Here is a 27331-nt window from a genome sequence, read left to right as displayed (position 1 = left end):
TACCATGTAAACTTTTATTCTTTAAATGACTAATAAGACTTAGCATACAATTGACTATATATATGGAATTTCCTCCTTGACAGACTGCATAAAATTTAAGAGCAAAACTTACCCAAAAAACAGCATCCTTGGCATTTAACATCTGCATTATCACAAAATGAAACCCATGTGTTCTATCCAGTTTCTAGAGATGAAATTTCCTCACCTCTCCTTGTCACTTACACCTCAAGCAGGGACAGGGCCTGGGCACATGATACGTGATCAGTAAGTGTTTATTTGATGAGTGGATGAAGTCTGAAATTCAGTTCAGATCTGAGTGTGCTTATTGAGACAATAAGCTTGTTATAATTAATGTACATTGAAAACATCTCTTCAGTCATCAATGCAAATAAGATCAGAAATACATCTACCCCAGAATAACAATCTAGGTATTAGTTGGGAATTGCATTCTCAGTCATAGGACCTGGTTTTTTTGTTAATAAATTGAAGCATTATTAGTTGTCAGTGGACGTGTGGCTCAATCCATGCATTCTCCATGCATCTAAAGATAGTACTCTGTGAGGACCTGCTCAGGTGGTAGGTTCTGAAATAACAACCAATAAGGTTTGGGGAGTTTGTACTGACTTTTACCAGATGCAGGCACTAAATAGCAAATATACAAATAGACCCAGGCTTCTCCCCTCCCTGCCCCCTCCTGCTGAGGAACACACTGTGAGTTTTCTGTGCTTTTAGACATGGGGCTTTGATGGGGGAGGGATTGTTACTCTGTACAGATTTTCTGCTTTTAAAAAGTCTAAGTTCATCTGTTTTTTGGGTCAATGATACTTTTTCCTTCTCCTGGTTCTCCATGGTATTCTCTAAGGTAGGTACTGAGAATGAAGTAAGTCAACAGAAGTAGAAATAACCTGAAAACAAAAATCAGTCTGAGAATGAACAGTGGCCACTCTTTGATTCTAATGATTTCGTGGTACCTTCATTAATAATAAACACAAAGAAAATAAAAAACAAACAAAGCAAACAAACAGATAAAAAAAACCCGCATCTCCCTCTGAGAATGAACTTGAAGGCTATTGTACTATTGTTTTCAATGACTAGTATCCAATGCACATCTAACAGGAACAGGATTCTGATTCTTTAGTACTCAGATTAGGACTTCTTTTATTAGCAAGTAGCCTAACTTGTAACTCTCTCCAAAGCCTCTCCAAATGGAGGCTAAAAGAAAGAGCACTTGTATACTTTATTTGTATAAACGCTCTAGGACGCGATATCAAGCAGATAAAAGAGAATGGAAAAGAGGCACAAAAATTATTCCAGCTCATTGGCAAGTTCAGAGCTCCATCTTCAAATCCAACAGGTCCATTTGTGCTTAAATGGTTGGGCTGTTACAGTGTTCTTGCCAAGCCTGCTGCCATTTAGATACCACGACCAGCACTTTTCTTTTAATGTAAATGGGAGGTTTAGGAACAGCAGCTTTGGGGATTGTATTTGGCAGTTAGAATTCTCTTTTCTCTCCAGGATTAAGTTTGCTCTAAAGGGTATTGTCTTCTTTAGAGATCTTCAGTTTCTATAAGTTGGCTGGCTTTGGCATGATGACCATATACAAAATCAACACTCACCTTAAGTTTTCCACTATTCAGGATCTGTTAATGAGATGGTGTCTTTTGCATTACAGGTTGGTTTAATATCATCTTAATCCACAAGTGCCCTCTCAGCCAAAATTTGATAGAGAAAACAATATATCCTTGGGGACTCATTAACCACAAAATTAGTCTATTTTCTGAATTAAAAAAAAAAAAATGGTTGGCTCTATTCCAAAGAGCATTCTGGAAGTCACAATATTGGACAAAAGTTGACCAGGTAGAAATGATTTGATAAGGTAAATTTAGTGGACAATGGCCATTTTATAAAATCTGGCTTGCTAACTCGATGGTCATAGAAAGGGAAAAATAAGTGATTTGTTGTGAATAAAAGATGTTCATTCACTACAGGATTGAAATATGATGAGTTGTTTAGCATATAGGGTTATATTTAAAATTATTATTTTCCCTTCATATTTAGATCTTTCTCTGGAATTAAAGGACTCCAACTGAAAGTTAACCTCCAACCCAATGACAATTACTTTTTCTACGTGAAAGCCATCAGTGCATTTGGGACAAGTGAACAAAGTGAAGCTGCCCTCATTTCCACCAGAGGTACCTTCTCCTTTGCACACAGAGAACTATTTCCAAGCCTTCCCATTCCTTCCCTTCCACCACCCAGAGAAGACATCCTAGAGGGCCACTTCTTCACGCCCCCAACCTGCTGGCAGGGCTAGGTTTTTGGCATGAGGACCCAAGATTGGCCAAAGGTCAAGGTGTTTCTTTTGTTTTTCTGGTTTAAGACATTCTCAACCTTGGCCACCCATTAGCAATCAGCCCAGGTGCTTAAGAAAATACTGATGTGGGGAGCCCACTCCTGGAGATCCTGGTCTAATTTACCTGGATATGGACTCTGACAAGTGTTTTAAATCTCCTCAGATGATCCTTGTTTGGTTCACAATGTGCTATCGTTTGTGGGTATGTTTTGAGTGTGTGTGTGTTGGGGAAAGAGTGGGATGAGGATATTCTTATTTTATTACACTGTGAACTCTATGAACAAGCTTCTAGTCTTATTCTTCTGTTTATTTTCCATGCCTAGCACATGGTTTGTGCCCATTAATGTTTGTTGAATGAATGAATGAGTGAGCAACTCAAAAAAGTGATGAAACTGTTCAAGGGCATTTTGGGGAAAATACCCTTGATGGTGCCAACAAAAAAATGCTTGGCTGTTCTCAATTATTGTGAAAAGAAATGAGGAGTGGAAGAGTGATCATTTTATTATCTTATGCTAGACCCAAAGATGGCAAGATTGAGGGTGGCACATTACGTGATTTGCTTAACCAGCAAAAACTTGTGCACGCACCTTGGGTGTGATGTGGTTAGGGCCAGCCTGATGTTTATAAAGAGAGGGCATGAGGGTTGTCTGTCCAGAAGTGTGTTCCCTGCAGTCCCAAATGGTGCCTGTACTGTCCACTGTTAGAACCACTCCTGGAGGTTAGATAGACCATTGCATCTTCAAACTTTAATGTGCGCGTGAATCTCCCAAGGAGCTTGTTAAAATACCGATTGTGGTTCAGGAGGTCTGGGGCAGGCCCGAGTTGCTGCATTTCTAACTAGTTTCCAGGTGAGGTAGGTAGGTGCTGCTGGTGCAGGGAGCATACTTTGCATAATAGAGTGAGCGCTAGTACAGGAGAAGCACACCGGGTGAGGTGACCAGCCACTGATGTTCACTAGTCCTTATCACGGAAGAAATTTTGCTGTGGATCTGAAAACACTGAGCAGAGGATTTTGATGTTAGAAGCAAGGGAGACTACGATCTGAAATGCGGGGCTTGGCCCAGGGATAGCGCTCGACATTGCAGTAATGTTATAATCCTATTTTCTAACTATAATAGGAACGAGATTTCTCCTGCTGAGGGAAACGGCTCATCCCGCTCTGCAGATTTCCTCAGATGGCACAGAGATCAGCTTCGCTGAGAGGAGACGGCTGACAGAGTAAGTAGAAGAAGAAAGCACGAGATGCCTCCGCAGGAGAGTCTTCTGAGGGTGTCACCTCAGTGTGGCCTCACCTGAGCACATTGTTGGTGTAGTGCACATGCCTGGTATGTGTGACATTGAGCATAAATTGGTACGCGCACATACAGTTCAGTTATGGTTCGTTACTAGGGGGAAAGTGACAGAGATCATTCAAACTTGGAGCAAGTGTCAGTATTTTTATTGGAAATATAAGCACAGATGGTTTTGTTTAACACATAGGCTGTTCTAAGGCATTATCTCTGGTTCAATGAAAAAAGAGCCTGGGTTAATTCTTCTATTATTTCAACAGCAAACCAGATTTTGAATCTATCCACTTGAAAAGGAATAGAGGAGAATGACATTTTGTTGAGTTTCTGGTTCTGGCCACATGCAGGACTTTCAGGATCTTGCCCTCCCCCCCCACCACCACATCCCCCAGAAGCTCCCACAAAAGGAAGAAGCAAAGTAAAGAAATCCAAAAGCTGAGGGCACGGTGGGGAGATTGCTCTGCAATTTGCCTGCACTCTCTCGTGGTTATTTTGAGGGTCAAAATGGTCAAATGGGAGAAAGTACGTGAAAAGCATGTGAAACACACTGCTGTTGGCACTGATGCGCCCAGGGTGCTCTCACAGTATAGCCCTGAGCCCACCAACGGCGACTTGTGCTGTTTTCCTCTCAGTCTGCTATTCATCTGTCTGTGGCTCAGCTCAGGTGTTACCTGCTCCTGGAAATGACCAAGCCTTTTCTGGGCCCTGGCACCCTTGATCTTATCCGCAAAAAGGTCTGAGCACTTGTGGAGTCGTTGGTCAGATGCTCTATTTTGACTAGTCCTCAAGCAACAGCCTCGTCTTCCGCATCTTTAATCTCCGGAATCTAGCCTGGGGCCCAGAACACTGGAGATGCTAAGCATGTACAAATGAGTGAATTCAGGGGAAAAAAAGATTTAAGAAATAGATTGGGCTTTTCTGTCTCTTTTGGATTTCTCAAAAAAATCAAAGAGAAAAGAAATAGATTGGAGGTTGGTAAGAGTTCATAGATAATAACTAATGTATTTGATAGAATTTTACTTATTTATTATTAACCTGAAAATTAACTCATAAATATCAGGCAGCTGGGCTTTGCTCCAGAGAGCAAGGGCCCATCAGTAGCCCCCTCTCTGAAATGAGGTTGTTGGGTAAAGACACGAGAAAATGAAGTACATTCCTTTGCATTAATCACTTTCTCATCTGTTAAAGGGGAGAGGGAGAGGGTGCTGACTGAATATTAATGCTGCTTAAATTAAAAATGCTTCCTTGCTGTCTCAGCCATTTCAAAGCAAAATTGAGCAATTCATGCAAACAAGGTCACCCATCCGCAGTGGAAAGTGCTTTGGTTCACTTCACCGTGTCTGTTACAAAAATAGCTGAGGTGAGACAAAAAGAGACCTTTCGACAACCTCTCAGGTGTACCTGCTACCATCTAAAGAGGCCAGAGTCCCAAAGACTGTTGACCACAAGCCTCTGAGGAGCACAAGCATTACACCTGGTTCATCCAGGTGGAACTCCGCTCTGCTCTGGCCTCCCCAGACAGCTTGCTCTTCAGGAGCAGCACCGTTTTCGGTCTCTGTGCCCAGGAAAGTCAGCAGACACTGGAACCCATTGTGAGAGAAGGTTTTAGAGACTCCTTTTTGTGTATGTGCAAGTTTTGGAAGAAAACTTTGCAAGTCATGCTCTCTTGGAATTCTCCACCTGCCTCCCTTATATTTCCTCACTCTCTTTGAAAGCAGAGATTGTGCCATTTCTTTTTATCCTGCCATTATTCTAATTTCCAGTTTCCCAGTCCCTCCAAGAGACGCTATGTGTAATACATGTGTGTTGAGTGTGGCAGTAGAAATGTGTTAAATACATGTTGAGGGTTTGGGGAATTCTGTGGCCATCAGGTCACGGTCAGGGGCACAATGAACAATGAATGTCTTTAGTCAAACTCCAGCAGTTTCCGAGGATAGAATCCTGCTTAAACTGTGTACACATTTATGAATGTTGGTGTTTATGAGACAAAGCCTGGCAATTCCTGATCAACTTTGCCTGCAGAATCCCATCAGTGCTGGGTGAGGAGCTGCCTGCCTGTGGCCAGCACTACTGGGAAACCACTGTCACAGACTGCCCAGCGTACCGACTGGGCATCTGCTCCAGCTCGGCGGTGCAGGCTGGTGCCCTGGGACAAGGAGAGACCGCGTGGTACATGCACTGCTCTGAGCCGCAGAGGTAAGCCGGAGCCTGCCCCTCCCCACTTAATCAAAGTGTCATGCGTTGATGTCTAGGCAGAGGGCTCTGAGGGACCTAATAAATAACCTCTCACTTCCCTGCCCAAGTTCTGAGTCAGCTGAGAAAGAAAACAGAAGACTCAAGTATTTGGAGATTCAACTACTACTCTGATGACTGAGGAAGCCGGTTTTAGAGAATGTGGTTCCTATGTGAAAGCAAGAATGTTTCTTATATCGAACCCTATTAATAGACAGACTTGTCCCCACGCAGAGCCTTGGCCAGGGCAGCTTCCCATCCTGTGGGGCAGAGTAGGTTCCTGGAGAAGCATGTGCATCTCCTCAGGAAACTCGTCAGGAAGAGTTAGGGAAACACATGCATGGCCAGTTTTTCCTTCAAAACTCACCCCAGGGTGGGGAGAGACCACAAGGGTAAGGCCGAAAGGGCTCCCTCCACAGAGGAGTCAACAGGACTGAGGAAGAAGTAGGTCCCCAGTACCACCCCCCTACCCCACCGCCGTTGGTCTATATTAAGGGTTGGCAAACTATAGCCCAATAGGCCAAATATGACCCGCTGCTTTTTTTGTAAATGTGGTTTTATTGGAACACAGTCAAGCTCATTTGTTTACGTATTGCCTACGGCTGCCTTTGTGCTACAATGGCAGAGACGACTAGTTGTAATAGAGATTGAATGGCCCCAAAGCCTAAGATATTTACTCTCTGGCCCTTTACAGACAAAGCTGACTAACCTCTGGTCTTATTAGTGTTACCGACCTGGGTTCTTGGACTCTTTAATCAATAGAAATTGATAAGAGGCCAGACGAGGAATGCAAGCAAGGCTTTATTGGGACTCCTGCCGCAGCAGGAGAGAGCGAGAACAAGTAATAGGTACCCACGCTCGCTCCGTGAGGGGGGGTGAGCTGGTCCATTATATGGGCTGAGGGTAGGGGAGGATTGCTGGGTCAGGCGGGAGGCGTGGCTTAGGTGGTCCGCCCACCCCCTTGGCGGTGCTGCGGGCACGGATCATGCGCAGTACCCTGCTTTTGCTCCCAGCACCTCAGAAGTGGCAGTTGGGTTTTGGCCTTTTTGTATCTTGTTGTTCATACTTTGCCCCAACTGGACATGCATGCAGTTATTTTTAGTCCTTTATAGTTTCTTTGTATTTTGTTGCTCAAGAAGACATTTGTCCAGGTGCAAGTGCTGCAGTAAAGGGTCCCAGGTCCCAGCCTGTCTCATTAGTATTGTTTAATCGCTTGATGTGAAAAAGCTGTTAACCTGCGTTAGATAAGGCGAGCATGTTATGAACTGAATATGTGCACAAGATAGTCTAATAAAAGAGCATGAGACTGGAGCCAGGAACCTGATTTTAGTCCTGGCTCCCTTCTCGACTAGCCTCATATTGACTACTCACCAGAAGTTGGCTAATCTAATGAGCATATCTGATGTGCTCATCTGTCTTGTCAGGGACAGGGATGCCTGGTCTGCTACATTTTGGGGTTGTGAGGATCACATGAAGTCAGGTACAAGGAAGAGCTTTGAAATCATAAAGAATCAAATGTGAGGAATTATTCAAATGTAATGCTTAAAAAGGAAGCAGTGCTCGCAAGTTCCCAGAAAAAGGCCCACAGATTGGGATTTTGCATATTTCTGGCTGCACATCTCTCCCTGCATCCTACTTGACAGAGTTTGATTCTCTGACATGGTTCATAAGGACACCATCTCCAAGAGCTATTTAAAGTCACATTCCATCAAGGCAGAGCCATGATGATTAATTGATATTCAGCCTCCTCCTAGAGCTGAAAGATCATTCAAACCCAGAGTTTATCATCGGTAGACTTAGAGCTGGAACTAGGTATTGATTTCATGAAAATTTCCTTAGACACTTGAACCCTTAAGAACCCAAACCAAAGACGAGAGTCCAATACAGAGTTCTAGACTCTAGAAAACAGAACTGTTCATTTCATTCAGCAGGTTCAACAACTTTGGTCTTTGGCTCTTGTGGGCCCAGGGTAGGTTCTGTAGATTTTGGGAGGAGGAGTGTGCTGTGTGTGGTCACAGCACAGAGAGGTCAGGTCTTAAATGCCTCATTTCATGTTCCAAATCAGAGCACCCTGGCCTTCAGGTTACTGAGAGTACTGCTATAGCAGACCCTCCTGTGTTTTTCCATTTTTCTCGCTTCATGATTTAAACCAAGCGGTATTACTCTTTTTTTTTTTTTTTTTTTTTTTTTGCGGTACGCGGGCCTCTCACTGTTGTGGCCTCTCCCGTTGCGGAGCACAGGCTCCGGACGTGCAGGCTCAGCGGCCATGGCTCACGGGCCCAGCCGCTCTGCGGCATGTGGGATCTTCCCGGACCGGGGCACGAACCCATGTCCCCTGCATCGGCAGGCAGACTCCCAACCACTGCGCCACCAGGGAAGCCCCAAGCGGTATTACTCTTGATTCTACTTGCATCAGGCTTTAAGATGTCACAACTGGATAGGAGAAATGAAGAGATTCTAAGGAGAAAGAATCAACGGTATTTCATCCTGTCTGTTCCTAACTTACTTCTCTAGTTCAAGGCTTTGTTTCCTTTACTAGTTTCATCCACAGCCAACATGCCTGTGTTCTTCTTCCAGTCTCCACCCACTCCAAGCCATTCTATGTGTCACAGCTGACAAATATTTCTCAAACATCATTTGCATCACGTCCCTTCCTTTTCTGCTCAAAAATCTACAAACATCTACAGTGGTGTCGACACTCAGGTGGGACCACAGTGAAGGGGGAAGCCAGGAAGAATGTGACCAGGCTGGAGTATGAGGAGGCCTGAGGGGCGTGGCCACCAGGGTGGAGAGGAGTCTGGCTGGGCTCATTCTGGGCCATCAGTGAGATTCACAAGGGTGGTCCACCCAGGTGGGAAACCTCGCCAAGGTAGTTCCAGGGTCATGCAGGTGTCAAGAATCAGGCTTCTGGATGACCTTTGTTTGAACAGGGACCAGCAGTCCAAAGGATAGGGAGGGAGTCAGGCCGCAGCAGATAGGCTTGGTTTCAGGCCGGAGTGCAGGTTGGAGAAGGAAGTGATGTGCTCAGTAGGAAATGGAGGCAGAAACAAGACAGGGCGAATTCCAGGCCCTGTAGAACTGGTGGGTCCAAGGCTTCAAGGAATGTCTTTCCCTCCTTGACCTCCATGGTAGCGATTAGCTCAGGGACTGACCAGGGCTGGGCCTGTGGGCACCGGGGACCTTCTAAGCAGGGTAGGGAAATGGCTTATATGGGCATTCAGAACCCTCTAGACCAGTGCTGCACAATCACACATTCTGCAAAAATAGAAAAATGGTGTCATATGTGGCTCTTGAGAACTTGAAATGTGGTTAATAGGACTGACGAACTGAATTTTGAATTTTACTTAATTTTAATTTAAGTGGCCACGTGTGCCTGGTGGCCACTATATTGGACAGGGCAGGTCTAGAGCCTGGCCTCTGACTTACCTATCCGGGTAATATCCTTAAAGTCATTCCCATGTCCCCTCCTAACCCATCAATCAGATGGTGATGTTCTCCGTGACATACAGGTTTATTCTGCCACCTCATCGCTGCTTCTGCTGCCCCGATGGCTTGGATCGCCTTCTCCCTTTTTTCCCCATCCGGTTCTGACCATTCTTCTTTGGCTGAATGTGAGCCCATCTGCTCCCCAAGCCCCTTCTGTAAGAGCCCCAGCCTGTTCTCCATCTGTTCTCCAAGGGTGAAGTTGGGCAGCCCAACAACAGCCCACTGCTGTTCTCCGTCATTGCCACCTGCAGCCTCTGTGTGCTTTACAGGTTCTAAAACTTCATAATGTTCTGCCGTATTTCACATTAGCAAGGCACTGAAGAGGTCCTTTATCGTTGTGGAAGTCTCGCTTACCTTCCATCCCTGTGAACCTCTGCCCTTTCACATGAGCGTCATTCAGCGAGGAAATTGCTAACTTGCCATTTCCTAAATATTCCTGCACTCAAGCTTCTGGGCCTTTAAGAGAGATGTCACAGGTCTTCAAGGTCCTTGTCCTTCTCAGCCACACCAGAGTCACCCAGTTTCTCCGGCCCCAGTCTTCCCAGTGTCACTCCCACCCTCAGACCTATCATATCCACAGATCTGTCCCTCATCTCTTTTCTTCTCTTCCATCTCTCATTTCTTCTATTCTTCTGTTTTCAGGGCTCCACCCTCTGTTTCTAAGATTGCTAGGAGAAAACTCCCACCTTGTGTTACTTTTTTGCATAGAGCAATTTAACTTCTTCTGTTCAGCAATTTCTCCTTGCCAGCCTGGCCTTGAACCTTTCCTTTCACAACTAAACCAGGTCCATTAAATGTGTAAGGAAACGCTTTACCAATCTGTGCTCTAAACTGGAGTCTCACTCAGCCCCAGCCCATGTTTAAGTCATCAACAATTTTCATTCCTGCTTAGTAGAGTATGGGGTCCCTGGGGGCAAGGACAGTATGCTATGGTCTGCATATCCCCCAGAGGTGCAGAGGTCTAGCAAAGTACAGGACACACAGATATGCCCAATGACTACATGTTGAACTGAATTTGTTTGAATTGAAGAAAGAAATCAAAGGCACCCCCCCTTGGCTGTAAGGGTGAGAAGATGAAAAGGAAAGTTGATTTGGGGCAGTGGGAGTGTACAAAAGATGATGTTGGGCAAAAATAATGAAATATTTCTTAAACTTCATAAAGGTCCTTATGTAAGTTACTTACAAAATTTTTAAATGGTAAAATTAATACACTTTATGGAAGGCAAGCCCGCGGTACTTTTTAAAGTACATGGCAGCCTCAAAGGAGTTTTATTCAAAAGAATGACACACCATGAATGCAGTAGTTAAAACACGTGGGCAGCTGGGAAAGAATTAAAATGTTGAGAAAAATCACAAGGGAGGCATATGTTGGTTATTCTGGGACTGCCTCCTAATGTAGAAGGAACAAAATTATTAAAAATACTCGTCTGTTGGGAAGAGCTATGCATGTTAGCATCTAGGAGGGATCTGGTTAAAGTATTTGGGACAATGTTATTGCAACTCATTGTGAATTGAGGTGAACAACTGCACAATCGGTTATCTCCAAGTGATTTTCTTTATCATGGTCCTTCAAGATTTCCAAAGTTTTCAATTCCCATTCCATTCCATTTCAGATACACATTTTTCTACAGTGGCATTGTGAGCGATGTCCACGTGACAGAGCGTCCCGCCAGAGTGGGCATCCTACTGGACTACACCACCCAAAGGCTCCTGTTTATAAACTCTGAGACTGGACAGTTGCTCTTCATCATCAGGCACAGGTTTAATGAGGGCGTCCACCCTGCCTTTGCTCTGGAGAAACCCGGAAAATGCACTTTGCACCTGGGAATAGAGCCCCCAGATTCTGCAAGGCACAAGTGATCGTTGGCTTTTAGAGTTTGCAAGAACAAAATTCAAATTTGGGGGGTCTGTTGTTCTTTCCTGTGGGTGCTAGACATTATTCAAAACATCTCCTGCACATGAGCACTAGTAATAGCTCCATGAACAGGGATCAGCACGCGAGCAAAACCACCAAGAAAACTGTGACTTTCCAGAGCGTCACGTGAGTAAAAAGGATGGAAAAAGCAATCTCCGCCTTTTGGTTTATATACGTTTGAGTTCTTCCCTAAGTGAAAAGGATTGATATCTGACTTGGGAATCAAAATAGTGAAATGGACTCCCATCTGTTTCACTGGTAAGAGAAATCCTCAGATAGACAGGTCTGAGTGAAGGGAAGGTTGTACTGGTGACACATCTCCTCCAACAAGAAACACTGGCCTTTTCCACAAGAAAAATGTCATCTCACTTCACTAAAGGATGTGGAGTCCTAATCAGCAGAGAAAGTGTTTTAACCATTCAAAGCTGATAACGAACTCTTTTGTAATCATTATATACTGTAGAACACGAGTCTCTTTTCCCTGTAATTTTAAATGTAGAAAAGTGCTAGATATTAGAAATTTCCATTTTGTTAAATAAATGGTTAGAGTCTGTAAAACAAAACGTGTGATGTGAACTTACTGCATGTGACGTGAGTCTGGCATCTCTGGACGGGACAAACTGTGAATAAAGAGCCATCGCACTGCAGTGGGTTGTGCTACCGCTCATTTTCATGTGAGAATTTTACACATATATGTTTTAAAATCGAAACATTTTCAGCCTATAGTTACAGACAACTACCAGAAACTGAGAATCTCTTTTTGCTAAAAATAAAATGGTGGGTCATTTTTAGATATTGTATTGAAATCTCTCAAAATCTTCCTAAAATATGTGTGCAGAGTTGATAAATCTAGAATGCATGTTGAGCTGATTGCTCTTGTTCTCCATAATATAAATACTTTGATCATACTTACAGATTTTTTTTAACATTACCAATTCAGTTGTTTTCTTATGTCGAGAGACAATGTCCTACTTTTGGCATATATCCTAAAGTCCATTGTTTAATAGCTAGCATACCCAAACTGGATCTGTAACTGCATTAACAGAGCGTCTTCAAAGCCTTCATCATCCTGCTTTGAAATTGGAGCAGCTGCTGGGAAGAAGGGTACTTAGTGAAACAGGAGGAATAACTTGTTGCTTTATGGGAAACACTATCTTCAGTGTTTTCAAGCCTTAAAAGTGTTAATGAGGTTCTGACTGATCAGCACCCCACGGTCATTGTTACTTTTTTTGGTGGGAATGTAGTGTAATTCAAAACAATAACAACAGTAGCAGCAACCACATGGAATTTAGAATTTGACTCAGTTGGGGTTCCTCCGAAAGTAGATCTCGAGGTAAAGATTTAGCGTGGGTTCTTTACATAGGAGGTGTCCAAGGAAGCACGTGTGAGGAAGTGGGGAAAGTGAGACAGGAAGGGGCAAGAGCGGATGAAGGACATGTTTTATGGGTGGGTTATTACACTGTAACATCTGGGGCTCTCATGCTGGGGGCATCCCCAGAAACCACTCAGAACATGCCAGAGGCTGAAATGTAAGTGCTTCTCTCCAACCCCAGTTGGTTGAGCATTGCCCCAGGGGACCCTAGGGGACATTAAATTCCCTTTCCCTACCTTTCCAGGTTGTGTTCCTTGCAAGCTCCTGTGGTCACAAGAAAACCCTCAAAGAGCACAAGAAACATAGGTGCCTGACACAGTTGACAGAGGGCTGACAGCCCTCTAATACAGCTGCTGGTGCACTCAGGTGAGCTGGGGCGAATGGGACAGGACACCAGCAACACCCATCAAGTTGGAAGCAGCTCTGGTATCGAGGAGGAAGCCATGTAGTAATGGGAAGAACTAGGTTCAAATCGTGATTCAGTCCTTACAGGTCAACACGTTACGCAACTCAGATGCTTTAGTGATGCCTTTTTCTCAGGATAATTGTAAACACGAGATTAAAGAAGCATGTGAAATGGCACAGCATTTTTAGCTTATAAAACATCCTGACAGGGGATGCTGGAGACCCTCTGTGGCCAACCCTCCACTGCATCCCCAGTAAGTGGCCTCCTGTCTCTGACTCCGTAGCAAGTGGATGGTGGCGGGGAGGACAGTGGGGTCAGGAGATCATGTTTTACCTGCCTTTGTTGACTGTTAGGCGAGTTCCTGGTTGGTTCCTAGGGGATTATTCCAGTGCAGACAAGTAGAGTGAAGTTAATGCTATTTCCTCATGTCCTCCTCCTTGGTCCTTCTTCTCTGAGTTCCGTTCCCTTCTTGTCCTTCCTCTTCTCACTACAGATCCTCAGAGAAAAGAAAGGAAGTTAGCAAATTTTGGTCAAAATTTCTCTTCTGGAAATCTGTGGATGGTTGATAACATGTAGAGCCCATGCATTATCTCTTTTAATCCCCATCAGAACCTTGCACAATAAAAATTGCCATTTTATAGATGAGGAAACCAGTCTCAGAGCAGTTAACTGACTTGTACATAGTCACAGCCGGCAGGTGGCAGAGCCTGGATTTAGATATAGCTCAAATCCTGAGCTAAGAGAATAAAATGGTTATATTTTGTTTCATTTTTAATCACAGATCATTTTTTCTACATATACGTGGTGTGTGAAAATTACGTGTGTGTATACATACCCTCTCACACACATACCACACATACACATCTGAATATACATGTATGCACACATACATTCATTCATATATACACATTCTCTTCCCTCCTGAACTGACTTCCTTCCCAAGCCTCTGTTTGTTGTCAATGCTGTCATAGTCCTGGCAGACGTGGGATACCTTGATTCTTTCTTCAATACCAATGACGTTATTTAGGATTCAGAAGCATGTATAATATTCTATTTGTGGAAAAAAGACATGAAACCACAGTGTTGCCCCTAACAGGTACAGGGCCAAAATAAAAGAGCATGTGGGAAAAAGAAAAAAAATGAGGACGAACACTGTGGTCCTTCTCTATCTGTTTGCACACATACCTGGCAACTCTGGCTGGATGCATTCTTTTTCAAAGTTAGAAATATTTTTCTGTTGGAGCAAACCAGACCACGTGCCTGTTGTTTTTCTGGACGTGCTTCCCTAACATCCAACAGAACTAAGTATTGTACTTCATCACACCCACTTACAAAACTGTGTGCTTTCAGCACCAAACACTAACACTCTCCCATCAGAAGCACCCTTCAGGCCGCAGAATGGCTTGTATCTGAAGTCCCTTCTCACCCTTGCTGTGTTAATTACCCATTAATCATCTCTGAAGGAACTCACAGGACTGAAGCAGTTTATACTCATGGAAGAGCTTTATCACAGACAAAGGATATGGTCCAGGCACGCAGAGGCAGGATCGGCACTGAAAGGACCCTCCTATGTCAAGTGCAGTTTTCCTTGTCTGCCCACTGCTGGTATGCGCAACATGCATGTGTCTCCAAGCCTCAAGCCACCAATAGGGTGTGTGTGAAGCACCTCGATAGCAGGAAGCCGAAGTTTTGTTTCACGGAGGTTGGTGGGGTGCCCTCATACTGAGCTGGCCGCATACTTTGCAGCTGTGCAACTAACCCTATGTGTTGCAGCTCGCCTCCCTGACCCCTACAGCCTCCACCAAAGCCAGTGCCCAAGATAAATCCAATAATAACCACTGAACGATGCTGACATTCTGATACATCCTGCTCCGAAACAACTGATGGATCCATGGTTACAGAATGTCACTTGTTTTTAGTTAATAGAGTCCATGGCATTAGGCAAGGATCAATAACTGTGTGGATACACATGTGGTCAATTAAGACTAGTGGGGATGAACCCATGCTAGGCACTTACTGTCCTGAATTCCGGAGCCCAGCTGCTGGGGGATGTTTTCAAAATAATAATAGTAAGAGCTGAGTGCCTCCACTGTCGATAGCCATCCCCTCGTATCTCTGATTTTGTGACTATTAGGGAGTGATCCAGGGCACAGCCCTGAGCTGAATGAAGTTCGACCTGATTTCCAGCCCACTTCACAGTGCCAGGGGTGGGCAGGGTTGGGTAGGGGGGAGGACATATTTCTGTACAGTTTTCAGAGTAGCAGGTCAACATCTCTCATTTTCCTTTACTACCCTCATAGTGTGTGTGGTTGTACCCCTCTTGTATGTGCCCCTGTTTTGGTCTTAACTATCTATGCTGTTTGTTTTCTCTAATCAGTATCAGTAATTTCAGGTGCCCAAATAGCATATGAACTGTAAGAATAGTTTGCGAATAGTTGGAGGGTTGAGAATGTTTAACTTGGAACAAAGACAAGTTAAGGAAGGAAATTAGAGGTCTTCAAAGACTTGAAGGGAAGAATAGGCTTATTTTGATTTTTACACCAGGACCAGTGGGCAGAAGTCCCAGCGTTGAGGAATTTGGTTCAAGAGAAGGGAGAACACCCCATCAGTGACAGCTGGCTCAGAGACAGGCTGCTTAGCAGGTAATGAGCCCTCAGAGTCAGGCTGAAAGATCAACCATCTGGAATATTAAAGAGTATATTCTTGCTTTGAGTTCCAGATCCATGGTTTTTAAACTATGTTCCTGGGGTACTGGGATTCCCCAGAGGGGCCTGAGGGCCAACGTGGGATCCAGTGGGAAAGCCAACTGGGCATAAATTCAAACCTCTATCCCTTTCCATCGCAGGGGCTCAGTTTTATCCTGTTTTACCGGCTGGGTTCTATATAATAGTTTAGTTGATGAACAGGTTTCTATGGCTAAATAAAGTTTGAGAAGTAGATAACCACTGAGATTCAAGTCTGATTCTGTGACGCAGGATTCCCTTTAGGGACCGCAAAGTCCCTAAATTTCTCCTTCTCTCCCAGTCCCTTTTCTTTTACTATCCAAATACGGACATTATACTGATTGCAAGAAATTCTGCTTCCTATGTCAAATTTCCAAGAATTTCTCGAAGTGATTACGTTCTCCTTGTTGACATCTCTGTCCTCCAAATTCTTCTCCACCTCCTCTAGCCGCCTCACCACTACTTCTTCATGCTTCCCTGGTCCCATTTGACCTTCACCATCCAAAACATTGACATAGTCTCCATTGATTCCTTAAGGCAGTGCTAACACAAGGCTGACGTTGGCAGCGGTTAACATAGCTTCTGTTGAAGACTTGGGGTTAATAACGGAAATTTCTTTGTAGATTATGAGACAAAATAAAACTGAATGTGAAGCACCTCATGTTGCCAGGAGCCCCCTCTGATACCTTCTTCAGCCCAGTCTTCCAGACATATTGAACAGACAAACCTCTCCATTCTACTTTATTCTTTAAGTTTCTAGCTCTGTTTAAACTTTGTTTTTTCAGATCAGCCAGTGCAACTAGAAAACATAAAAACACTTCTCTTACCAATATAGACACCTTTGTAATAGACTGAGAGCAAAATTGTGCCCTTCAATCTCAGCCTCTTCTATCCTGCCCAGACTTTAGGCCTTTCTTTGCAGAACTAAAAGGTCCATTAAAAGCAATTCCCTGAACCAAAGAGCACTTCTTTTCCAAAGATGAATTTGGCCATTACTCCTTAGAATGGTTTTAGAATCCCGTAGTATCTTCCCTTCCGTGGATTTCTGTACAACTAGCTAATGATTGGAAATCCTTTCTCAACCTAACCCGAGCTTCCAGACTTCGTGTTGGGCTGCCTGACACCACGGAGGACCTTACTACATGTTAGGCACTTCAGGGAGAATGATACACTTCCAGAGTCAACATGTTATTTGAGGACTTTGTAACTTTGGAGGCCTCAGGAAAAATAAATAGGAAAAAGGAAAATGGGGAAGGAGAAGCACATTTCATTCATTCAACACAGATTTATTGAGTACTTACTATGGGTCGGGTGCTATTCTAGACCCTGGCAAAATGGCAGTCATCAAATCAGACAAAATCCCTGCTTGCAAGGAGCTTATATTTTAGTGGAGGAAGACAGACAATAAACACATACATAGTATGTCAGTGGGGAATAAGAATTAGGAAGAAAAATAAATCAGGGTGAGAGAAGGAAGAGTAAAAGGAGGCAGGTACTGCTATATATTGGAGGTATGATGGGACAGCGTCTCTAGTAAGGTGATATTTGAATAAAGACTTAAATGAAGTGAGGGAACAGGTCATGTGGATATCTGCAAAGGAATAGTATTCCCTACAGAAAGAACAGCAAGTGTAGAGGTCCCGAGGCAGCAGCATGAGGGTGTGTTAAAAGACCAGTGAGGAGGCCAGGGGAGTGGAGTGGAATAATCAAGGAGGAGAGAATGCTGTGGATGCAGACGGTAGCTGGGGACCAGCTCATAATGCCCTTAAAGGCCAAGTAAGGACTTTAGGTTATATTCTGGGTGAGTTAACAAGAAGTAACAGGTATGAGGAGTAACGCAGTGGCAGTCTCAAAGAACTGGCTTTTCACTTGTTTGGGTATTGCGTTTTTCAGCATTAAACAGGATGTTTCATAAAGGTCCCCTGGGCTGGCCTTTGCCAGCTCTCACCTCCTGCAAAGAAAGGGCCTGGTATGGGTGGGAGAGAAGAAAAAGTGTTCTCTGTCCCCTTCTCAGCTCCGTCCAGGAACCCTGTGGCCCTGCTCACTCCCTGCTTCTAGGAGAGCAGCCCTGCTGACTAGTTGCCTTTATTTATTTATTTATTTATTTAACATCTTTATTGGAGTATAATTGCTTTACAATGGTGTGTTAGTTTCTGCTTTATAACAAAGTGAATCAGTTATACATATACATATGTTCCCATATCTCTTCCCTCTTGCGTCTCCCTCCCTTCCACCCTCCCTATCCCACCCCTCTAGGTGGTCACAAAGCACCGAGCTGATCTCCCTGTGCTATGCGGCTGCTTCCCATTAGCTATCTACCTTACGTTTGGTAGTGTATATATGTCCATGCCACTCTCTCACTTCGTTCCAGCTTACCCTTCCCCCTCCCCATATCCTCAAGTCCATTCTCTAGTAGGTCTATGTCGTTATTCCCATCTTACCCCAGGTTCTTCATGACCTTTTTTTTTTTTCTTAGATTCTATATATATGTGTTAGCATATGGTATTTTTCTCCTTCTGACTTACTTCACTCTGTATGACAGACTCTAGGTCCATCCACCTCACTACAAATAACTCAATTTAGTTCTTTTTATGGCTGAGTAATATTCCATTGTATATATGTGCCACATCTTCTTTATCCCTTCATCTGTTGATGGACACTTAGGTTGCTTCCATGTCCTGGCTATTGTAAATAGAGCTGCAGTGAACATTTTGGTACGTGACTCTTTTTGAATTATGGTTTTCTCAGGGTATATGCCCAGTAGTGGGATTGCTGGGTCATATGGTAATTCTATTTTTAGTTTTTTAAGGAACCTCCATACTGTTCTCCATAGTGGCTGTATCAGTTTACATTCCCAGCAACAGTGCCAGAGTGTTCCCTTTTCTCCACACCCTGTCCAGCATTTATTGTTTGTAGATTTTTTGATGATGGCCATTTTGACCGGTGTGAGATGATATCTCATTGTAGTTTTGATTTGCATTTCTCTAATGATTAGTGATGTTGAGCATTCTTTCATGTGTTTGTTGGCAATCTGTATGTCTTCTTTGGAGAAACGTCTGTTTAGGTCTTCTGCCCATTTTTGGATTGGGTTGATTGTTTTTTTGTTATTGAGCTGCATGAGCTGCTTGTATATTTTGGAGATTAATCCTTTGTCAGTTGCTTCATTTGCAAATATTTTCTCCCATTCTGAGGGTTGTCTTTTGGTCTTGTTTATGGTTTCCTTTGCTGTGCAAAAGCTTTTAAGTTTCATTTGGTCCCATTTGTTTATTTTTGTTTTTATTTCCATTTGTCTAGGAGGTGGGTCAAAAAGGATCTTGCTGTGATTTATGTCATAGAGTGTTCTGCCTGTGTTTCCTCTAAGAGTTTGATAGTGTCTGGCCTTACATTTAGGTCTTTAATCCATTTTGAGATTATTTTTGTGTATAGTGTTAGGGAGTGTTCTAATCTCATACTTTTACATGTACCACTAGTTGCCTTTAGAACCAGCCTAGTGCAGAACTGTGGGGAAAAACTGCTGTTGTACCTGGGCAGACTTTGTGTTGAACTGAGTCTGTTTACCCTCAATGAAAAGTTGGCAACCACCAAAGATGGAGAAATACAAGGAAATTTGAAGGAAATGTTTTATATCTTTCAACTGCATGAATTTTCAGTTACAGGGAAAATGAGATAATGATGTCATCCAAGGAGTTGCCTGGCCAAACAGGGCCTCAGACAGGGCCTCACAGGTGTGTATATAAGTGTGTATGTGAGTGTATTTGTGTGTGCATCTGTATGTTGTGCATATTTCATATGTGTGTGTATGTGTGTGTGGACATGTGTGTGTATGGGGGAAGGGTCTGGTCTTCCCGGGTTAGAATTGTCATTACAATTCAGGGCTGGTTTTCCCACTGAAGATCTAGGAACTGGATTGGTCAGAGCTCCCAAAGGTTGTCAGTTCCACAGGGATTCACCCATATTAATCAAGCCCACAGAAGACTGATAGGTAATTTAGGATGCCAATCACTTAATCTGTAGTGAGAAATCAAATTGCCAAAGGGGCTGGAGAACATACATCTCTGGTCAGAGGATTCTCTCTCTAGGGCCCTGAGCTCCAAGACCTGCGGGTACCCACCGTGGTCAGTGTTGGGCTGCACATACTGCCTGTGGCTCTTTACCTCTCAAATCCCACATGCTCAGGAGAACTGACAGATTTTTACATGGGAAGCTCTGTGTAAGTCAAAAGATTGTTTGGTTATGTGGAAAGCAAGGCAAGTTATGTGCAAGATCTTAATGGCCAGCATTATTAAACTGCCATGACCAGCCATGGGCCCAAATACTTGGGTTTGCTGCTCCAAGTACTTTCTCCTTGCATCATCCCTGAGGATTTTTCCCTGAGAAAATCCTTGTCCTTTGGGGGTTTTATCTATTCAGTCCAAATTCTTATACTCAGAATTAAAAAAAAAAAAAAGAAGTTGCCTTAAGGGCATTTTCCAGGCTCTAGTTTTTTGTTTTTTTTTTCATTTAGTGAATACTTGATTAGGTTTCTAGGCTCTGTTCCTCCTGCTTTTGATCTGAAAAAATATCATGCCTGTTAGATGACCATTGCAAATGATAGAACATCTTCTGTTATGTCAAGATCTTACCAATTTAACAGTCAGAAGGAAACCACACTTGAAAGTTGTTATGTGACATCTCACTGTCTCTCCTGGGGACTGACTGCATGTTGGGGGAGGAGGAGGACACTCTCATTCAAGGATTTGTTGTAACTGATGAGAGCGGGTTAGAACACAGATCATCATGTAGATCTGTGTTGAGAGAGACATGGCTCTGCTCCTTCACAGTGTGTGACTTTGGGCGAATTGTTTAGCCTCCTTTAGAGTCCTCATTGTAAGGAAGGAATAGTACTAGTTATTATGTCGTAAGGTTGTTCATTTATTCATTCATTTATTTGAGTACTAACTAAGTTGCCAGGCACTGCCATAGGTACTAGGGATCCAGCAGTGATCAAAACAAATAGCCCTGCCCACAGGAAGTTTACATTCTAGTGAGAGGAACAACACACAGTAAAGGAGATAAATAAGTAAACTGTTTAGTGTCAGAAAGTGATACGTGCTATAAAAAAAAATAAAGCAGGGAAGGGTTGTTGTGTCATGTAAAAGAAAGAATTAACGTATGTAAAATTCTTAGCAGAGTGCCGGCACATGACAATAGCAAAGATTTTAGCTGTTATTAATTCAGCTATAGTGCAGGGACTTATTACAATCAAAGAGCCTAGTGTACCCCTCAGAAAAGCAGAGTGTCCTCACACACACCTTGGCATGCTCTCCATGGCATACTATCCATGGCCATTGTATCTCCAATGAAAGCTTAATATTTTCCTGTTTTTACTCATTGCAAACATTCAGGGAAAGTATTTAGAGCAAAAGATAAATTATCCTTAATTTCACCACTCAGAGGGAAGCAGTGTTAACATTTGGTGTGTGTCCTCCTAGGCTCTTCTCTTTTTTCCCTCGTACGTGCGTGCATGCACGCATACACACACACACACACACACACACACACACATGCTTTAAAAAATGTAAATAAAATCACTGTTACATAGTCTGCTCTTCTTACTTAAAGCTATGTCATGAACATCTTCTCACATCAACAGACAGATTCACATCACTATTTTAATGCCCAAATGTACTCCACTGGAAAGATGGATCATAGACTACTCAACCAGTTCATTACTGATAGGTATTCAATAGACCTCCAAGTTTTCATTTCTATAAAAGTCTGGTTTTAAAGGCACCAACTTCACTATTTGGCCTAGAGTTTTTCTTGAATTTGTCATGGGAAATTGTGTACTGTTTCCATATTTACTGTGAACTTGAACCAGTTTGTATAAACCCAGTTGGGAAGACTGAATAGAGACTCCTTGATGGTGCAAGCTTAGTGCCCAGCTTTATTTAGAGTCAATTCAATATATTATATTTAACTATGTTCAATCTGAATATGTATTTTTTAACATCTACTGTATCAAGATACCATACTGATTCCTGCTGGGAACAAAGATGAGTAAGACACAATTCCCACCTTCAAGGAGGCCAGAGCAGGAGCACAGGGATCTAATGAGCATATAGGCTGAAGAATCATGGGGTACAAAGCAGGGAGAGAACATATCTTGTGACCAAGTAATATTAGTTTTACATCACTAGTGTGTTGAATAAGCAAGACTCCAGAGGTATAGTCATAAAAGGCATTTTATTTTTGTCTCTTTGTGCCTTTTTAAGTTTATTCAGTGGAAAGAAGTTCTAAGTGAAAGTGTAGGCAGAGGCACTTGGGAGGACTTAGGTGGGCTTTCTTACAAGAAATGTCTGCACTAAGACCTGATGGCTGAATAGGAGTTGGCCAGATTGAGGGGAGTGGGTTATGGAAGCAAGAGGAGGGGAGAGGAGAGTATTCCTGACGTAGAGTAAAGGTGAGGAGGTGAGAAATAGCCTGATGCCTGAGAGGGACTCAAAGGTCAGTGTGGCTCTTGGGGATGGGGGGAAGGAGGGAGGGGGAAGGAGTGGCTTTTGGGATGACTCTAGGGCATGGCAGTGGAGGGCTCCTGTGGGGGACAGATTGTCTCTGAAGACCCTAGGTTTTAGCTTAGGGCGTCATACAAATCGGGTGGTAAATAAATGTTGTTGAAAGTGAAGTCCGAAAATCCTATAGATTTTTGGTTCTTCTTTAACACAATTTCCCTTCTCACCATTCAGAATCACTGTGTGTCAACTTTCTGCTTCTCTCCACTTGAATATTTGAGGGCTGTCTCCAAACAGTCCTTGGATTGTAAGTCAGATGGAGAAAAATGTTTGGGTCCTTCAAGCAGAAGCTCCAAACAGAGTCTGTTTGCCGGTCACCTAGTTTTCTCAGTGACTGGAGGTGAGTGAAGGATTGAAACCTCAAGGTCAAGCATTATCACCCAGATAGGGAGAATAAACCTGACTCATTCAAAACACAAGCTATTTCAAAGGTCGTTTTCTAAGGAAAAATTGTTGATCAATGGCATTTTTCAGGAAATCACCTCTGTTGAAATATTTATAATGCTTTTTACTTGTCTTCCTTCAGTGAATTAAACTATAACTAAGCTTATTTCTTGATTTGCATTTCTCCTTAACTATTCTGAGCTAAGTTCTACCCTGCAGAGCTCCAGAAAATGGATAAAATATGCATTTGAGCGTTGAACAGCAGCAGCAGACACCTACACACCAGCCCTGGCTGTGTGGGATGTTGCCATTTTCCCCAAGTCATTTCAGGTCAGAAACACCTCTGCTCCCAAAGAGTAGCATTTAGGGGGCCCCCACACAAAGTCTTTGCATGCACCTTATAATGTGAGAAGTGGGGAGCCGTGCATTGTTCTGCACTCTCCCAAGAATGAGTTCGGGGCTACTTTTTTGCCCCTGTAGGCATAGAAATGAGTCTCCAGTTATTCAGCCCGATGGGAAACCCTGTGAATTACCTCTACGGGGCTTGAAGTTCAAAATCGGAAAATTATTTTTGCTTTGTTCCCATTCAATTAGAGCTTTCTTTTTATTTTGTTTTTTAAATTTTTTAATTTAATTTTATTTATTTTTTTTATACAGCAGGTCCCTATTAGTCATCCATTTTATACACATCAGTGTATACATGTCAATCCCAATCGCCCAATTCATCCCCACCCACCCACCCCCCTGCTGCTTTCCCCCATTGGTGTCCATAGGTGTGTTCTCTACATCTGTGTCTGTTTCTGCCCTGCAAACCGGTTCATCTGTACCATTTTTCTAGGTTCCACATATATGTGTTAATATACGATATTTGTTTTTCTCTTTCTGACTTACTTCACTCTGTATGACAGTCTCTAGATCCATCCACGTCTCAAAAAATGACCCAATTTCGTTCCTTTTTATGGCTAATATTCCATTGTATATATGTACCACATCTTCTTTATCCATTTGTCTGTCGATGGGCATTTAGGTTGCTTCCATGACCTGGCTATTGTACATAGTGCTGCAATGAACATTGGGGTGCATGTGTCTTTTTGAATTATGGCTTTCTCTGGGTATATGCCCAGTAGTAGGATTGCTGTATCATATGGTAATTCTATTTTTAGTTTTTTAAGGAACCTCCATACTGTACTCCATAGTGGCTGTATCAATTTACATTCCCACCAACAGTACAAGAGGGTTCCCTTTTCTCCACACCCTCTCCAGCATTTGTTGTTTGTAGATTTTCTGATGATGCCCATTCTAACTGGTGTGAGGTGGTACCTCATTGTAGTTTTGATTTGCATTTCTCTAATAATTAGTGATGTTGAGCAGCTTTTCATGTGCTTCTTGCCATCTGTATGTCTTCTTTGGAGAAATGTCTATTTAGGTCTTCTACCCATTTTTGGATTGGGTTGTTTGTTTTTTTAATGTTGAGCTGCTTGTAAATTTTGGAGATTAATCCTTTGTCAGTTGCTTCATTTGCAAATATTTTCTCCCATTCTGAGGGTTGTCTTTTGGTCTTGTTTATGGTTTCCTTTGCTGTGCAAAATCTTTTAAGTTTCATTAGGTCCCAGTTGTTTATTTTTGTTTTTATTTCCATTTGTCTAGGAGGTGGGTCAAAAAAGATCTTACTGTGATTTATGTCAAAGAATGTTCTTCCTCTGTTTTCCTCTAAGAGTTTTATAGTGTCCAGTCTTACCTTTAGGTCTTTAATCCATTTTGAGTTTATTTCTGTGTATGGTGTTAGGGAGTGTTCTAATTTGATTCTTTTCCATGTATAGAGCTTTCTTTTAAAAAATAACCTTAATACGTCTCACCGTGGAACTTTTGGAAACTATGGAAAATGATGACTAAAATAAATGGTATGCACAATTCCACAGATCTAGACTCAGTTGGTAGGGTCTTTGATTTTGGGCCTTTTGCCTTCTGCCTTCCTCAAATGCAGATGCAATGCCTAGAGGTATCACAGGCATCTTGCAAACTTGAGGATGAAATTCACATGCTGAGCATGAAGGAGCATAAAGATGGGAGCCGGGATTCTCAACATTGTTGAGACAACATTCCCGTTCTTTAGTGCCTAATTCTAAACTTTGAGTGACTTGAGTTAAATAAACCTCTACCCTTTTAAGCCATTAATATAGCTTTCATTTTGAAGTACATTCAGAAAATGAATCACAAGTTTACAGCATGATGAATTTTTTTCAAAGCTGATATGTGTATAGTCATGTATGCTATTAATCCATGTGTAGACATGTAATATATGTATATCGAGAAAAAGACCATTACAATAATTGATTCCCAGTCACTCCCACTTCCTTAAGTAACCAGTATCTGCAAGTAACCATAAATTAGTTTTTTCAACTTCATGTGAATGGAATCACAATATTTTTTTCCTTTGTTTTTGGCTTCTTCTGCTCACCATTTATGAGATTTATCCATGCTGTTGTTTGTAGCATTATTTGTTCATTCTCTTTGCTATACAGTAGTACAATTTATAAATGCACCAATTTATTTATTCATCTGCTGTTGGTGGACATTTGAGTTGTTTCCAGTTTGGGGCTATTACAAATGGTACTGCTATGAACATTCTTGTACCTATCTTTTAGTGAGTATGTGTACCCTTTCTTCTGGGTAAATACCTAGGAACAGAATTGCTGGGTTGTGGCATGCCTATGTTCAGCTTTAGTAGACACTGCCAAAATATTTCCAAAGTTGAGTTCCAACCAGCACTGTGTGAGATTTTCAGTTGTTTCGTATCTTTGTTACCACTTGGTATTATTTGTCTATTTCTCTTTAACCATTCTGTTGGTTCTATAGTGGTACCACATTATGGTTTAAATTTGCATTTCCCTGACGGTTATAGAAGATGAACATCTTTGTCTATACTTATTGATTTATTGGCCATTTGGATATCTTTTTAAGTTTCCGTTCAAATCTTTTGCCCACTTTTCTATTATGTTGTCTGTCTGTTTGTTTGTTTGGTAGGATTCCTGTATATATTCTGAATATGAGTTCTTTGTTGGATATATATTTTGCAAGCCCCCCAACGTTTTGTAGCTTAACTTTTCACTCTCTTAGTGATTTTTGATAAACCAAAATTTATTTTAGTAAAATTCAATTTATCTTTTTTCCTTTACCATTAGTTTTTGTGTTCGATGTAAGAAAGCTTTGCCTACCTTACCCCTGTAGTAATCGAGAGATTTTCGTATGTTTCTTTTTAAAAGTTTTCCTGTTTTATTCTAGCTTTCACATTTAGGTTACATATATAGATACTGATTTTTCATCTATGATATAAGGTAGAAATCAAAATGCAGCTTTTCCCTCATGGACAAAGAATTGATCCAGTCCCATTCATGGAGTATCATCCCTTCTCCAATGCACTGCAAAGTCACCTTTGTCAGCTTAAGCCATTTCAAATTGTTTTTTGTTGTTACCAGCAGCCAGAGAATCCCATCTGATGTATGTGTATGTGTATGAGTGTGTATGCAGTATTTTCCTTCATATCCTTAAATATTCATTGAGTATAATTTTTAATATGTGGTAAATATTCCATTATAATGATGTAGCATCATCTATTTAACCAATAATCTGATGCTGGACATTTGTTTCCAACTTGTGGTTATTATAAATGATTCTAAAATGAGTATCCTTGTCTATAAATATTTGCACATACATCTAATTATTTTCTTTCAGCAAGTTCTAGAAATGGAATTATGAGTTAAAATGTACAAATTTTTAAAGCCTTTTGATAGATACTGCCAAATCAACATAGAGTTGAACACAACCTGAAAAAAGAATCATGTGGAGAACGTGCTTTTAAAGTACTGCAATCCTGCAGTAGAGAAGCTGATAATACCACCTTTAAAATACAAATGTATTCATTTAGCTTTTGTTCTAATAAATTTCACTGATTTTTTTCTACTATTTACCTTCCTAATGACAATAGAATTCAGCAGATTGGAAATTACTTGCCCTAAATGTGAGATTGGCTGTCTGGGGATACAAAAAAATTTCAACATAAAAGCCTGACTATTTATTTCTAGTACTTGAAGCTTAGAATGCAAGCAAGGGGAACAGGTAGTCCTTATATTCATCACAGTATCCCTGCTGTCTCTTTCAGTTCATAGAGTCCTTTTTTCCTTTATTTTGCTGTTGCCATTTTCTTTTCTTTCGTAGGCTATAGAGGATGCAGGAATGGCATGGAGATAATATGGTGTTTTGGAGGCATGGAGGACTTGATTGGTGGCGGGAAGGGAGAGGTGGTGGTAGGAAACTGCTCCTGAATACCCTAGCCCACAATTCTTCGAGGAAAGGAGAGATGGAGGAAAGGAGAAGCAGCATCAGGGGAGGTGGAGTTCCCACTCTAAAGGGATTATGAAAGACTTAGAAAGACTGCACACTAATTGTAGTCACCTCTTCTCAGACCGAGCAGACTGAGCGAAAGGTGCCACCATGGCTATTTCTGCAAAGTTTCACAAAAGACACCCTTCTGAATTAGAGAAGGGGACTCTCGGTTGCCATGGTGATGCAGGGTTTAGTGGGAGGGCTCTGACTTACCTTCACAAAGGTGGGGATTTATTCTTC

The 27331-nt window shown here is 42.2% G+C and overlaps 2 protein-coding genes across 2 annotated transcripts in view; one reads left to right on the top strand and one right to left on the bottom strand.

Annotated features, from left to right (window-relative positions):
* CMYA5 (cardiomyopathy associated 5) overlaps positions 1-11919 on the top strand; it is a 108006-nt gene extending 96087 nt beyond the window's left edge. Inside the window, exons 10-13 of the mRNA XM_049707733.1 lie at positions 2059-2192; positions 3472-3571; positions 5662-5835; positions 10971-11919. Coding sequence (XP_049563690.1) covers positions 2059-2192; positions 3472-3571; positions 5662-5835; positions 10971-11217 — 655 coding nt within the window. The 3' untranslated portion in view covers positions 11218-11919. The remainder of the gene's footprint in view (positions 1-2058; positions 2193-3471; positions 3572-5661; positions 5836-10970) is intronic.
* HOMER1 (homer scaffold protein 1) overlaps positions 1-27331 on the bottom strand; it is a 608509-nt gene that overhangs the window by 353950 nt on the left and 227228 nt on the right. The window lies entirely within an intron of this gene.

The sequence above is a fragment of the Orcinus orca genome, chromosome 3 (genome assembly GCF_937001465.1).
Source record: "Orcinus orca chromosome 3, mOrcOrc1.1, whole genome shotgun sequence".
Taxonomy (NCBI): Eukaryota; Metazoa; Chordata; class Mammalia; order Artiodactyla; family Delphinidae; genus Orcinus; species Orcinus orca.
The sequence above is the reverse complement of the archived record's forward strand: the minus strand, read 5'-3'. Positions and strand labels throughout refer to the sequence as shown.